Source organism: Tachysurus vachellii, chromosome 4 (genome assembly GCF_030014155.1).
Source record: "Tachysurus vachellii isolate PV-2020 chromosome 4, HZAU_Pvac_v1, whole genome shotgun sequence".
NCBI classification, from domain to species: domain Eukaryota; kingdom Metazoa; phylum Chordata; class Actinopteri; order Siluriformes; family Bagridae; genus Tachysurus; species Tachysurus vachellii.
In genome coordinates, this window is record NC_083463.1 from 15284540 (window position 1) to 15300722 (window position 16183).

At 39.2% G+C, this 16183-nt stretch overlaps 2 protein-coding genes across 4 annotated transcripts; both read right to left on the bottom strand.

Annotated features, from left to right (window-relative positions):
• Positions 1 to 238: 238 nt before the first annotated feature.
• On the bottom strand, positions 239 to 5305 carry emc3 (ER membrane protein complex subunit 3). Of its 3 annotated transcripts, none has more exons than XM_060867983.1 (9): positions 5202 to 5305; positions 4432 to 4603; positions 3288 to 3345; positions 2914 to 3007; positions 2705 to 2809; positions 2376 to 2457; positions 2157 to 2236; positions 1884 to 1966; positions 239 to 1222 (listed from the first exon to the last, which is right to left on the bottom strand). In XM_060867983.1, the coding sequence occupies exons 2-9, from the start codon at positions 4584 to 4586 to the stop codon at positions 1094 to 1096; spliced, it is 786 nt and encodes a 261-aa protein (XP_060723966.1). In that variant the 5' UTR covers positions 4587 to 4603; positions 5202 to 5305; the 3' UTR covers positions 239 to 1093. The 3 variants fall into 3 exon arrangements, with proteins under 3 accessions (XP_060723966.1, XP_060723964.1, XP_060723965.1); XM_060867981.1 differs by having other exon boundaries at positions 5123 to 5281; XM_060867982.1 differs by having other exon boundaries at positions 4432 to 4617; positions 5123 to 5255.
• Positions 5306 to 6988: 1683 nt separating this feature from the next.
• On the bottom strand, positions 6989 to 12259 carry sec61a1b (SEC61 translocon subunit alpha 1b). Its single transcript, XM_060867984.1, has 12 exons — positions 12103 to 12259; positions 11159 to 11226; positions 10995 to 11060; positions 10819 to 10897; positions 10021 to 10152; positions 9792 to 9901; positions 9345 to 9498; positions 8916 to 9076; positions 8626 to 8823; positions 7930 to 8121; positions 7744 to 7820; positions 6989 to 7628 (listed from the first exon to the last, which is right to left on the bottom strand). Exons 1-12 carry the CDS (start codon positions 12107 to 12109, stop codon positions 7442 to 7444), a joined length of 1431 nt encoding a protein of 476 aa, XP_060723967.1. The 5' UTR covers positions 12110 to 12259; the 3' UTR covers positions 6989 to 7441.
• Between the last annotated feature and the right edge of the window lie 3924 nt (positions 12260 to 16183).

The following is a 16183-nucleotide window of genomic DNA, read 5'->3' on the forward strand; positions in this document are numbered from 1 at the left end:
GCAGGTCGCGGCTCCATCACAACCGACTCTCCAGTGGTCACATATTGCACCACATATAGTGTAGTTGTCATTACTTCATACCATTTAGTGCGCTTATACAGGGAGGAGTCGTTTAAGGTTGAACAAAGGCCTTCGATAGTTGATAGTGAACACGCCTGGACGTTGGAAAGCCAGACTGTGTCAGTTTCAGGTATAAACACTTCTTCCCATGTAAATAATTATGGCACAATACACACTGTTGCTTTAGGAAATGAGTTATATTATGGATGAGCACTTCTTACAAGTACAAAAAAAAATGAATGTTACAAAACAAATAAATAATATAAAAACAACAAAAACAATGTATTATCAAGAAGGTGGAACATCTGTTAGAAAACTACCAAATAATCAAAACAAATCTATCAAGACGCCTCTGTTCCAGGTGTGGAGGACAGTGGATTTTCTGCCCAAACACAACTGAAGCTTACTACCAGGTCTAGATGTTTAAGCAGGAAATCTCATAATAAGCTTAACACTGACCCTCATAATGGATGAAAATCGTCACAATCAATAAACAACAGCTCTTAATATGACAATTGGTCCATTTTCAAAATTCTACCTAATAATTTCTTTAAATATTAATCATCTATGGTCCTGTTAATCATCTGGGCAAATAAAATGAATAAAAACTCATCATATATAATGTTGATCAGGGAATGATGGCATCTGAATATGCTGGGACATGAGACTAAACTGAATTATATGGATACAAAGCTTATTGGTTCATTTTGAGGTTTCAGTTATACAAAACATACTTCAAATTAATCCTGTACCCATGCTGACTGATGCAAGCAGCTTTACAGTGTACACTCAGGCCACTGTATAGGTCTTACTAAAATGTAACATAAAATGAAGATTTATTTAAAATGCAGTCTAGATCTTTTTTAGATAAGCCAAAGAGCCAACAAAATAAAGCAAAATAAATTCAGTGAGAACAGTACATGCACATGTCTGCAGTGAGGTTTATGCAAGAATACCATGTTTTGTCCCATTAGTTTCAATTCGGCCCACACAATTTAATCATTACATTTTACATTGATGTCCTTTAATGCCCTTAGAAAATGCCTGTAGGCAAATCTTTACTGAACATGCCAGAAAGATCCAAGTCCTTGCTCATCAGATCCTCCTCCACACCATCTAATGCCCACTGGTGATCGGTCAACTCTAGTGCTTCCCATTCAGCCTGAGGATGGAGAACAGATAAGACTTTTATTCTTCATGAGAGTTTCTTCATAGCCTCTGCCTGTATTAGAAGTGATATTTCAGGAACCTTTAAAGTAACCCACAAACTTTTTAGAAAGCCATGAACCTATACAGGAATTCAAATATAACGCCTATCTCTACTGGGGGAACCAATTTTAGTCCCTGCTGTTACTTTACTGCAACAACCGTCCGTATAGGTTACACACTACTGCTGCTGCATATTGTGCAAAAGCATAATTACACAATATTGTTATCAGAATCAACTTCCATGCACTTCTCACACTTTATGTACATAACTGATCAGTCATATATTCTGTATTCATATTTAATATTCATACTCTCTATATTGCCTCACATCTTATACTGTATAGTCTGTATTATCTTGTCTTGTATAGTATAATGTTAATTATGTCTGTACTTTTGAGAGTCACAAACAGCTGGAACCAAATTCCTTGTGTGTGTCAACACACTTGGCCAATAAACCTGATTCTGATTCTGAATCTGAAACTACTGGGGTAAAGTCTGATAGAGTATTTTATGCATGTCAACAGGCACCTAGCAATTACAAATTACATACATATAAACTGTACTCATTAAGATTAGTGTAAATAATAATAACCATATTGCTCGGTCATGGATACCTTGAATGCTTTGTTTGTGTCAGCAGGCATCGCCATTGCAGCACCACTTATCTGGTCCTGCATGATACGGGACTGATCTGCACCTATCGTGGGACAATAGGTTTATCAGTATTAATTAAACAAACAATGGAAATGCTGGAAATGTTACTATATGAACAGCAGACATTTCAAACATGACATTTAACCAAACTGTACATAATTATGATTTTAGAATATTAACCAAATTACTAATATACACATGAAGGACTATGAAACAAAAATGAATGTTGTTACCATTGTCCTGTCCAAGAATCAAGGAATACATGCTTCTCAGTCCAAATACATTCAAGAAATACCAGGACGCTGAACTAACCCTGAGAATGTAAACAAAAACAGCCACCAATTCACACTGGATAATCTTTGTCAGGAAAAACTCAGAAAATCTTTAGGGTATTTTACCACTAGATTAGATGTACCATACATTAAGAAAAGTAATTTTGCTGAACCACTTACCAGGATGCATCAAGCGAGAGCAACTCTATCCCTTGCTGTAACATAGGCTTGAAACGGAGTGTGAGAGGGAACGGTACCTTAGCTACAGGGAAAAACATTTGTTTAAACTACGTCAGCTCTCAGTCACTCATATGTACAATATAAATCAAGTGTGCATGACACATAATAATCTTCGAGAACTAAATCCACTGCTAAAGACGCTTACATCCTACACTTTTACATCACAATATTCTTCCTTAACATGACCACTACCATGTATGCTGTAATACACAATATAATAAATAACAATTTGGGTCAAGGATTCAAGTATTACTAGATATACTACTTACTTGTAACAAACCCAGAAAAGGTCCAGTTGATCCAACCACCAATAAGGATCATAGGAAGAACATTTGTAACGTTGCCTTTCATCATGTCTGTCAACATGCTTGGGTCTAAAATGGCAAAATGCGCACATAAAATGTATATATACTGCATATATATGAATCCCAAATAAATTAGTAAAGCATTGGCCTTCATGTAAAATCACAGTGCTTACCAGTCATGGGGGAAGGAGGCACTACTTTTCTTTTTGTCTTTTTAAAGAATCCATCATCTGGGTTATTGAAGTAAAATTTTCTCATCAGGAAGGACTATAAAGAAAAATATATATTGCGTATATTTCAACCTGCTCAGCTGGATGAACATGGATAAAGGAGCATTTGAGTCTCTTCAACATGGTTCAGATTAGAAGCAGGATTTATCAGCGTAGGTTAGTTACTACATTTTTAAAATAGCACGATTTGATCAAGTTAGCATCTATGGAAGGCAGAAAGAATTTATTCATAAACTGAGAGGTTTCTTTTTCTATCCAGTGCATGCAATTGCTTTTTCCTTTTTGTTTAGCTTTGTTTTTCATTCAATCCATCTCACCTGTTTAGGAATGTATTTTCCATTTTCTCTTAATATTCTGCTCCTAATGAGAACCTGGCTGTAAATCAAACACACACACACAAATAATTACTTAGCATGGTGGAGTGAAAAAAGTAAATATAGATTGCTAAATTCTCATGTTTCACATACACCATATCGTATGAACAAACACTGCACCTCGTGGGGCTTATCTACTTTATTGATGAATCTTTCAGTATTATATGATCATGTCCAGGCTGCTGACAAATTTCCTGCCCCTGAATTCCCCTCTCACACTCATATTAGCTGTTGCTTCTAGGTGCTCTTATTGCTGTTCAAATGTAGACTCTCAATACAAAGGTTTATAACCTATCGTTATGAATATGCTGAAAAATGCCATATGTGAGTAAACCATGCTGCTGTAATACATATGCTGTGTAAATTATTGGTGAAGGAAAAACTCTAAATAACATTAAAGTTTAACTCTTAAGTATTTCAGTTTAACTATGAGATAAATTGACAATATGTGAAGTGTAGAAAGACACTATAGATAGATATATACAGTATATATAGTTCACATTTTGTCATGTGGGTCTGTTACAATAAAACACACCAGCCAGAAAAGCAGTACACCATTTTTCTACTTAAAACAAGGAAAAATCCATAAGCCTCAAAGAAAGAAAATAGACCATTTTATTTGGAATAAGCTCTAATAATTATTGCTGTTATACCAAGGAGGGAGAATGATGTAGGTACAACATAAGTGGCAATGCTGGATTAAGGAGGAAACAGGAATCATTTTTCTCATGTTTTTGTCAGCCATCTCTGGTGCTGTCAAATCTTTATAAACAAACAAATCTTATGCAAATGCTGACTGCTAAAAGAACAGAAACTTGATCTCAAAACCTCTGTTGAATTAAATGAGTTGATGGCATAAAAGGTTTTACTTTCTCACTCGCATTAGAAGTGATAGATATAAATATCTACGTGTCTGAAGTAACATGTCTGGTTCTGATCTAATAAAGCCTTTCATTTATAAATAGATGACAGCATGTCCAGGTTTCCATCATTTGCACAGATAATGAACTTGAGCTGAAGCCCAGACAGAGAATACATCATTTAAACACAAAGCAGGATTTGAGTTTGCTGTACATAGGACTTGTACCTGTCTGAAACCTGCTCCAGTGAGAGTTTCTTGTCACTCTGTAACAGGATGGAGACGTAATGTCGAATGACCCCGACGAGAAAAGTGATGAACACAATGGGCAACACAACCCACAGGCGGATGTTGGAGTCCAGCAGAAGTTCTGGTTCAGCCATGATTTACTGGAATGGTGCTGAAAGGACAAACCTACAGTAAACAATGTATACTTCGATGAATCTTTCAGATGCAGTCATAACCTTAATTCAATTCAATTTTGTTTGTATAGTGCTTTTAACATCGGATATGTAAGTATAACTTTACACAGGTTTGACCTCCACTCTACCAATGGAAGACAAGCCCAAAATAACATGCTAATCAAAGCCACTGAAGACAAACGACTGCTAATTTGCTTATGTAGTTAGGTTAGGATTTTAGGTCACCAGGTTAGGATTTTAGGTCACTAGATAACTATTATACAGTATGAACTATTGAATGTCAGCTGAATTAAACCTGCTAAACCCAACGTTCTATCATATTAACTTAAATATCCTAGTCGCTTAGTTAGCACTGGCTAGTTTACGTCCCTTCTCTTGACTCCAAGCTCTTAATATTAGCACTAGCATTAGCGGCTTACAGGAATTCGACGTTGGGAATAATAAAATCGCTAAATACCGCCTCATGTAACATTTCCCACCAGCCGCAACCCTTTTACCTTGAAATTATCAAACTTTTATTATTCCGCTAACATCAAATTCGGCGGCGTATGAACCCTAGTATCGGCTGTTCCTTACTGCATCTGGTCCGCTGGTTAGCAACTAGCAGTGGAAGCATAGTGATTACGCACAGCGACTAGCGACGCAGTCAATGGCCGTATCCCAAATGGTCACAACTGTAAGTGCACGTCACATTGTACATAGCTTCTGCACCCTAAATAGTGTTCTAGAAGTCGAATTGGAAGTTGACTTTTGCGTCAGCCAGTAGTATGGCCGATGTTTTCAAAATGGCGACTACAAAATAATTGCGTTGTATTTGTATAATAATAATAATAATAATAATAATAATAATAATAATAATAATAATAATAATAATAATAATAATAAAACGTTAAAGTAGTTTTAAATATTTTAAATAAATGTGTTTCCATTTATAATACCCTATATTCACATGAGATGAAAGTAAATATATATATTCATTCAGAAACTTCACATACATAAATCTTATATATTTAATGCCAAAAATAAAGCATTAATAAAAATTAGGTCAAAGGTGAAACGTCCTGGATTTCCAGCACTGGCTTACTGTGGCATTTAAAAAAAAAAAAAAGGTGAACACAAATTTGTTGACGTCCCTCAGGGGCTGAATGAAGTTTTACACAATGAGAACTATGGTTAAATCCTGCCAGATAGAGCACAGGGTCAGCCGTGATACAGCACTTCTGGAGCAGTGAGGGTTAAGGGCCTTGCTCAGGGGCCCAACAGTGGCAGCTGGACAGTGCTGGGGCTTGAACCCTGATCCACAACCCAGAGCCTTAACCGCTGAGCCACCACTGCCCATGTTATATATCGTTTTCCTCTTCACTACACATTCATGGATGCATGGGTTCAGAGTTTGACTAATCTGAATGTGTCTGCATTTCCCTGGGAAATGCAACCTGGGAATCCAAGATGATTCAACTTTGATTTAAGTTACAGACACCTTAAATTAAAGGTTTGTATTTATGTTTCTGATTTTAAAATAATAATCTTACATATCTTATAATCTTATAATAATAAATCTGCAAGTTTTAAACAAATAAAAGAAAATATGTAAATTAAAAAAACCACGGGAAAAAAATCACGGAGACGTGAATATTTGCATCAGTGCAATTTTGAGATATGCAAAACTTTTACTCCTAACATAATTATCCGTGTAACTGGATATATAGTCTAAATTGTGTATTGATAAAATGGATGATTTTTTTTAGATACAAGTTCCATATATAAAAGCCTTTGTTTCTTTTTCTTCTCTGACACTACTTTTATGCAGAATGTGTTTTACCACTGCAAAGTGGTTGTACTGTCTAGTTATTTATACAACAATTAAGATAAAGGTAGTACACAGGTACTACATCTTGACATTTGGGTATTTCAGAAGCAGGTTCACTGAATAGGAAAAGCAACATGTCAGAAAATAAAAAAAATCTCAGTGTGCTTTTGATTAAATGCAGTTCATATTGATATATTGTAACTGCTTTTGTAAAATTTCTATTTGGATTTTTATTGCAATATCATCTCCATTGATTATTTTTGACTTTAAAAAGTCCGAAGGTGACGGAAGGCAGACAATGCTACATGAATGAAACAATGCTTCAAATTATAGACAGTCACTTTACACTCACTTAATAATAATAAAAAAATAATAATAATGAAAAAAAAAATGAAATGCATCCATACAACAGAAAGAAATGTAGTCAAGGCCCTAAATGCTAAAATGAGCAAGACCTGGCCAAATCTTGCTTGCAAATTCATATTGTCTTTAGCAGAATAACTAGGTGAATATTTTTCTGTTCTTAACACACACTCCTCTCCTAGTTCAGACATTTTGTCAAAAAAAAGTTTTATTTACATCAGATCAATTAACAGTCTCCATGACATGACACTGCAGTTACCTGAACACACATACACTGGCACTGGTTTAAATCTATGTTGGAGAAACCAACTTATGCTTTGCATGTCCAAGTCACAGGGTTCAGCCAATTCCGCGACATTAACCATCTGTGCTTTTAACCATTACTAGCCGGATTAAAATGCAGCAGGTAGTTTACTCTCTGACTAGATGGAGATAAATAAATGTCCCGTAAGCAAGACGGGGACGAGGACATTCCTATGTGAATTCTGTGACGGCTTTTGGAAAAAAAAAGCACAAATGCCTTGTGGCATCAGTGGCAGAGCACTGATTGTGTCCATATGATAAAACAATTATTGTATAAAAAGAACTGAATAACAAATGGAAATGTGGCAGTCCAAGGTGCCTGTTGAGGGCTTATTTTTGTTTAGAAGAGCAGGGCACCCATGCTGCCAACTTCACTTTGTTCCTTTACAAAGATCTCAAAGTACTGGTAGATGATGGTGACGGCCAGCAAGATTCCTGTTCCTGAGCCGATGGCCCCCAGGAAATCAGCCATGACGGAGAGGCCACCTATGCACAGTCCTCCAAAAGCTGCAGCTGTGGGGATGTACCTACAAGAAAACAGCAGTGTTAAATAAACAAAACAAGTTTATTACATACTTATTTAATTACTGACTGAACACCATATTGCTTGCTATGTTAGAAGGCAAAGGTTTTGTGCTTTACCTGTTGAGTTCATGCACCATTGAGGTGTCTCTGTGTCCCCTCATCACCATCTGCTGTTCTTTAAGCTGTTTTGCAACCTAGAAAGCAGAATACAGAGTGAATGTGTGATTACTGCTTAATTCAGTACTGAACAATATGGTACTATTCATCATAAATGACCTGAAAAATTCAAAGAAATTAACTCACATCTTTGGCAGAAGATCCAGACACCTCAATCCATGTCTTTGAGAAGAAAGCGCAGGATCCCAGCATGAAGACGATGTAAATGACAGCATGGACTGGATCCTCTAGGACTGAGCCAAATGACTCCGGAGGGGAGAGGTAATAACACAGACCGCCTACTGGGTAAGCACGAGCTGGCCCGCCAGTCGAGGTGTCCTGTTAACATCCATAGATAATGTGAATCTCATGGGAGTGCCTTGATCACATTTTCTGTTTTACATGTGAGTGTACACAGTGCTGGGAACAGCCTGTGAATGGGATGTACCCATGTACCATGTCATTCACAACAGGAGCTTTATTTTGTTAAAAAAACCTGTCTAGAATGCATCTTCAAAGATCAAAAGTATAATGAGTCCCAGCTATTTTCAAGAAGATCCACTCAGGATTCAAGGTGACCAGTGGAGTGCAAGCAAACCAAAGTCAGTTTTCCAAAAGGTTTTCTTAGCTACTTAAACTGTTGCTAAGCAGGGCTTAATCTGTTTCTCATGTTCTACAGAACTTTTTTTTAACAATTATTTGTACTAGAAAGTAAAAAAACAACAACTAATGCACCTTTAAATCTGCATTAAGTACATCACTGCACTGATTATGTTGGTATTCAAACTGACTTGCAGGAACCTCTTCTGGAGGTGGACAAAGAAACAAAACCTAGATACTTACAGACCAAGTGCCCAGCATGTTGACCAGGAAGTTGCCACTAAAGCGAGTAGAGAGCATCTGAGAGATGACATACAGGTTGGACACCAGTGCAGACTGCAGGATGATGGGAATATTAGAGGTGTAAAAAAGCTTAATGGGATACGTGTTGTACTGTCCACGGTAACGTGCAGACTTGATGGGCAGATCGACTCTGAAGCCCTGATGGAGAAAAAACCCACAGTGGTCAGAACTATAATTAGGCAAGTAATCATAACCACCAAAATGAAAAGGCCATTGTTGCTTTTACGGACCTGGAAATATATAACCACAGCAAAGACAAAGACGGTAGCAATGAGGTTCATGAGGTTGGGCAGGTTCTGCCTGTAAAAAGCCTCTCTCAGTGCCCGGATTTTGTCAGTACGAGTGGCCAGCAAGTGGAACAGAGCAATAACAGCACCCTCAAACTCAGTGCCTGCAAGGAAATCAGAAATAAATTCAAAATCTGTTAATATTAAACAGTCAGCTGACAAAGGCTCTCTCTTCCATACATATTATTATCTATGAGCAAATTTGACTAACAGGACAAAGTCAAACAGATGGCTGTGCTAGCTTACAAACTAATAACAGGGGGGAAAAATTGCATTGCTAGTTTATTTTTCACAGAAACAGAATTGTTTCCTTGTATGTAAATCTGCTGTAAACAGTCCAAATTTGAACAATATAAAGATAACAGTGTTTACCTCTGCCTGTGTTTACTGTAGTTGGACTGAAGGCTTTCCATACAATTGTTTCACAAATGTTGGTGGCAATGAAGAGAGAGATACCGGAGCCCAAACCATAGCCCTTCTGCAGCAACTCATCCAGCAACAGCACAATCAACCCTGCCACAAACAACTAGACAAGAGCGCATATTGTCAGTATACAGTGTAAACAACACTCTCAAAATATCAACACGGTCCACGAAGGTGTTTTCAGTCTTTTAAAAAGGTCCAACTCAATCCTAATCTATTTAAAAAAAAAATCAACCATGTCACAATGCTGTTTACAGACTAAAAGTAGTTAAAAGATTTCCGAAGAGAAGTGTTTATTATGCCATTTTTATCTAAGCAACAACTGAAGGTTTTATGGAAAAATACTGCCACTGGCAATGAGCAATAAGAACAGTATGAGAGAGAAAGCCCTCTCACCTGAATGATGATAAGCAGACAGATGCCAGCACCCATCTCTGATGGATCTCCATACATGCCAGTCATCACATAGACAATAGCCTGGCCAATGGTTATGATCATTCCAAACACTGCAAGAAAATTTTACACAAGATTATGCCCTGTTTTAGTCATATCCTCATGACAAAAATGTTCTATATTCTGAACATAATAACAGGGTGGTTGAGAAAAGGTTAAGAGAGTTACATACGTTTCTGGGCGCCATTAAAGAGTGCCCTGTCTTTTGGGGTGTCGCCAACCTCAATGATTTTAGCTCCAGCCAGCAGCTGCATGATGAGACCAGAGGTGACGATAGGAGAAATACCCAACTCCATCAAAGTACCTGCAACAAATATGTGTGCATTAATAAACTACAGAATGCACAAGAGCGCACCCATTCCTTGATGTAATCAACCCCAGGTCCACCAAGTTGCCACTGCTGGGCCCCTGAGCAATTCCCTTAACCCTCAGTTGCTCAATTGTAAGTCACTCTGGATAAGGGTGTCTGCTAAATGCCGTAAATGTAAATGTAATATTAAGAACACAATCTTTTAATAAACCTGTCATTTCCGAAATCAGCTGAGTAGATAAAGTAGATGAAGCACATGACCTACTCCTAAATAAATAAATCCATGAGAATACAACATAAATTCAGGGTCACATACTAAGAGCCCACATGCATTTTACTTGTGACAAATGCAATCTAGTTTACTGTCCAGCTAGAGATGGCAGGAGCATAGGTGATGTTTGCAACATGACTATTCACAGAATTCAGCATATTTCCTAAAAGTCTTAAAACGTTTCCAGGGCATTTTGTGAAAGAAAAAAAATACTAATAATTTTTTTTAATTTCTCTCATTTAATGGTTTAAAATACGTTATTTGTATTTGAAAGCTTGTTGGGTCCGTTGATCTGACGTAAACTGTGAATAACTATATTGCACAGTTAATGTTGAGAAGTCTTTAGAAAAAGGCATTTCGTGGAAAAACACAAGCTCGTGTGAACACACCTCTGTTGGAAGCGAGAATGACTCTCATCCAGTAAAAAGGATCTGCAGAGTCTGATGACATGATACCAAATAAGGGAATCTGAGGAGTGGGAAAAATGACATACAGTAAACATGGTGTAATAAAACTACATGCATATGTTTAACGTGTTTTAAAAATCAGAGTAAAGCAAACAAACCTGGCAGCACACCAGGAAGATGAACAGGGTGATGGCTGTCCATAACACCTTCTCTCTGAACTGAATCTGTAATAAAATGGCAGGTAAATAAATTGTCAAAAAAATAAAATAAAATAAAAAAGTTCCAAATAGTTTACAAATCTGAACAAGATATACATGCATACCCGTCTCTCAGGTTTCTGGATCTCTGGTAATACTGCACAAAATGGTTTTATCACCTCCAGAAATTTAACTGAAAAAGATTTGTATCAGACACAAAATCACATCAGAAAGCGTTCATTCTTCAACAGTATTTGTGTGGTCTTTCTTCAGACTACGTGGCTTTACAGTCACACACTGCTTAGATTGGTGGGTTTAAAAAACACAGGCAGCATCCCAAATAACATCCCATCTCGCTATACAAGAACCCTACATAGGGGATGAAACGCTGGCTGCTCCGTTCTAACTAGTGCACTCCATATACAACAGGGAGCTATTTGGGATCAGGCCGCTCTCGTGCAACGTCATCACTACAAGACTCAAAAGAGCCAAAAGGTATTGATGATTTTCCTTAAGACGTCTAAACGGAACAATTGTGCTTTTTTTTAATGCCTCATCAGATACAAATCTGATATTATTTTAAATATTCACTTATAATTCTGCGTGATGACGTTTGTTAACGAATCTCCTGATGTTACTCAAAGCCAAAAGGGTCGCTTGTTGCATTTAATATTAGTGAACATGCAAGTGTTATTTGTTAATGCAGTGTTCAAATGTACAACTGCATACAGCTAGAAGAGAAGAAACATTAATGCTGCAATAACGGTAAAAAACGGTAATTCAATTAACTCGCTGGTTAGTTAGCAAGTTTAAGCTAACAAACATGACTAGACTCTCTGCCGTCCACAAGCTTTATAAAACGTCTAATAAGGTGTGCTAATAAATGCAGAACTAATCGGTATGTCATCCTTGAGAAAAGCAGGTCTGTTCATGCTCTTAGACGTGTAGCACAAAGCTAAGGCCTGACATAATGGCGTGTAAAACAGCAACATTTCTGCAGAACTAGTCCTGGAATACAGCTTGTAACAAACACACTCGCAAGAAATGGCAAGAAAACCTCTAAACTTACTGCCCATGTTGCTGTGTGTCGAGCTCCAGACGGATTTTGGTGTCGTGTAGCCGCTGAGCAGCTCCTGTGTGGCTCAGCGGGAGGAAAGAGAGAGGCAGAAGAGGCTCCTCAGCGACACGTCATCTTCCAAAACCTCTAATACACGTCAGAGTGGTGCGCGAGCTCCTGTCGAGTTCAACTCCAAACGCCCCCTTACTATCTATCGAAGTGCACTACATAGGGTAGGAAACAATAGCTTTCACACTCTAAAGAGTGTGCCACTGACAGCCATTTGGATTCAGTCCGCCTTTATAGGATAACAGGCAGGACTGAAGATTTTCATTCATTGGTTAACAGGGGGTTTAAATACATTTTTGCATTTCAAGCCAAAATATGTCCCAGTATGATTTAATTCATTTACAGCCACAGTATAGTATTAGTATATAGTATTATAGTATAGTATAGTATTAGATAATAACTGATTAAAAGAAAATACTAAATTGTTAGAGTAATCAGATAGAATTTATAATATAATTTATATTATTATTAATAATAATAATAAGCATACTACTACTACTACTACTACTACTACTACTAATAATAATAATAATCTTCTTCTTCTTCTTTCAGCTTTTCTCTTCAGGGGTCGCCACAGCGAATCATCTCTCTCCACCTATCCCTATCTTCTGCATCCTCAACACTTGCACCCACTAGCTTCATATCCTCATTAATTACATCCATATACCTCCTCTTTGGCCTTTCTCTTTGCCTCCTGCCTGGCAGCTCCATGTCCAACATTCTCCTACAAATATACTCACTCTCTCTCCTCTGAACATGTCCAAATCATCTTAATCTGGCCTCCCTAACTTTGTCCCCCAAACGTCCAACATGAGCTGTCCCACTGATGTACTCGTTCCTAATCCTGTCCAATCTTGTCACTCCCAAAGAGAACCTCAACATGTTCAGCTCGGCTACCTCTAGGTCTGACTCCTGTCTCTTCTTCAGTGATGCTGTCTCTAAACCATACAGCATGGCCGGTCTCACCACTGTCCTGTACACCTTCCCCTTGATTCTCGCTGATATTTTCCTGTCACACAGAACTCCTGACACCTTTCTCCACCCATTCCAACCTGCCTGCACTTGCTTCTTTACCTCTTTCCCACTCTCTCCATTACTCTGGACTGTTGACCCCAAGTACTTAAACCCCTGTACCTTCTTCACCTCTTCACCCTGTAACCTTTCTGTTCCACTTCCCTCCCTTCCCTCACGCACATGTACTCAGTCTTACTACGACTGACTTTCATTCCTCTTCTCTCCAGCGCAATTCTCCACCTCTCCAGGTTTTCCTCCACCTGCTCCCTGCTCTCACTACAGATCACAATGTCATCTGCAAACATCATCGTCCAAGGAGACTCCTGTCTATCCTCCTCTGACAACTGGTCCATCACTATAGCAAACAGGAAGGGGCTCAGAGCCGATCCCTAATGCAGTCTGACCTCCACTTTGAACTCCTCTGTCTGACCTACAGCACACCTCACCACCTTCCTGCTCCTCCCATACATGTCCTGCACCACTCTGACATACTTCTCTGTTACTCCTGACTTCCTCGTACAGTACCACAGCTCTTCTCTTGGCACCCTGTAATACGCTTTCTCCAAGTCTATAAACACACAGTGCAACTCCCTCTGACCATCCCTATACTTCTCCATCAAAATTCTTAGAGCAAAAATTGCATCTGTTGTGCTCTTTCTGGGCATGAAGCCATACTGCTGCTCACAAATTTCCACTACCTTCCTTAACCTAGCTCCCACTACTCTTTCCCACAGCTTCATTGTATGGCTCATCAACTTTATCCCCCTATAGTTGCTGCAACTCTGCACGTCACCCTTATTCTTAAAGATCGGCACTAACACACTTCTCCATTCCTCAGGCATCCTCTCACTCTCTAAAACCCTGTTGAACAAACTAGTTAAAAATTCCACTGCTGACTCTCCTAGACACTTCCAGACCTCTACCGGGATGTCGTCAGGACCAACTGCCTTTCCACTTTTCATCCTCTTCAAAGCCTTCCTGACTTCATCCTTTGTAATCTTATCTACTTTCTGTTCCACAGAGTTCACCCCTTCTACTCTTTTTTCCCTCTCATTTTCCTCATTCATCAGCTCCTCAAAGTATTCCTTCCATCTCCTCTGTACACTCTCCTCACTTGTGAGCACCCTTCCATCTCTATCCTTAATAATTCTAACTTGCTGCACATCCTTCCCATCTCGATCCCTCTGCCTAGCTAACCTGTACAAGTCCTTCTCTCCTTCTCTAGTGTCTAACCTAGTGTACAACTCGTCATATGCCTTCTGTTTGGCCTTAGACACCTCCCTCTTCACTCTGCGCTGTAACTCCTTGTATTCCTGTCTATTCTCTTCAGTCCTGTCCATGTCCCACTTCTTCCTGGCTAATCTCTTCCTCTGGATAATATCCTGAACTTCCTCATTCCACCACCAATTCTCCTTAACTTCTTTCCTCTTTCCAGATGACACACCCAGCACCTTTCTCCCTGTCTCCCTGATCACTTCTGCTGTAGTTTCCCAGTCATCCGGCAGCACTACCTGACCACCCAGAGCCTGCTGACTTCTGTCTAAATTCCTCATGACATTCCTCCTTTTTCAGCTTCCACCACTTGGTTTACTTCTCTATCTTTGACCTCTTTGTCTTACAGACCATCAGAGTCATCCTACACACCACCATCCTATGTAGTCTACCTGTGTTCTCCTACCTCCACTCTTGTAAGTCACTCTATGTTCCTCCCTCTTCTGAAAATAAGTGTTAACCACAGCCATGTCCATCCTCTTAGCAAAGTCCACTACCATCTCTCCTTAAAGGTTCCTTTTCTTAACTCCAAACCTGCCCATCACCTCCTCATCACCTGTGTTCCCCTCACCAACATGTCCATTAAAATCCACTCCTATCACCACTCTCTCACCCGTGGGAATACTCTCCATCACCTCATCTAATTCACTCCAGAATCTCTCTTTCTCCTCTAACTCACAACCTACCTGTGGGGCATAACCACTAACAACATTCAACTTCACCCCTTCAGTCTCTAACTTCAGACTCATCACCCTGTCTGACACTCTCTTCACCTCCAGGACATTCCTCACAAACTCCTCCATCAGGACCACACCTACCCCATTTCTCTTACTATCCACACCATAATAAAACAGCTTCAATCCTGCTCCTATACTACGAGCCTTGCTACCCTTCCACTTGATCTTTTGTACACACAGTATATCCACCTTCCTTCTCTGAATCATATCGGCCAGCTCTCTACATTTCCCTGTCATAGTAACAACATTCAGAGTTCCTATTCTCAGTCCTACACTCTTACGTTTCCTCTTCTCTCTCTGTGTGTGCACTCTCCTCCCTCCTCTACTTCTTCGACCAACAGTAGCCCAATTTCCACCGGTGGAAACTGTAGGTCAACAGTGCCGATGGCGGTCATCGTTAACCCGGGCCTCGACCAATCCGGTATGAAATTCGTACTGACGATTCGCATGGTTAGATTTGGCAATGTTTTACGCCGAATGCCCTTCCTGACGCAACCTTCTCTATTTATCCGGGCTTGGGACCGGCACAGAAGTCACTGGACTGTGACCCCATGGCTAGATTATTAATAATAATAATCATAATAATAATAATAATAATAATTTGTTTCCTGGCAAGGTGTTGGACTACAGATCAGAAGGTCATGAGTTCGAATCCCAGGTCCACCACTGCTGGGCCCCTGAGCAAGGCCCTTAAAAATCAATAAAATTAAATAAAAATGTAAGTCTCTCTGGATAAAGGGTATCTATTAAATGCTGTAAATGTAAATATAACCAGCAGAGGGCAGCTTATAACCACCAGAACGTGTAAGAGCTCTTCACTTCTTCGGAGACATTAAAGAGACCTGTCTGGTTTGTGGTAAAAATTCCACACACTTTTGGACCCACACAACGTCTCGGGTAGCAGTCTGACGCTGACCTAACATCTATTTTTGGTGCAGTGTTGGTAAAGTGGATTAAAAGTCAGTCGGTCCTTGTGGCGCATGGTTACCTGAGGCCCCATG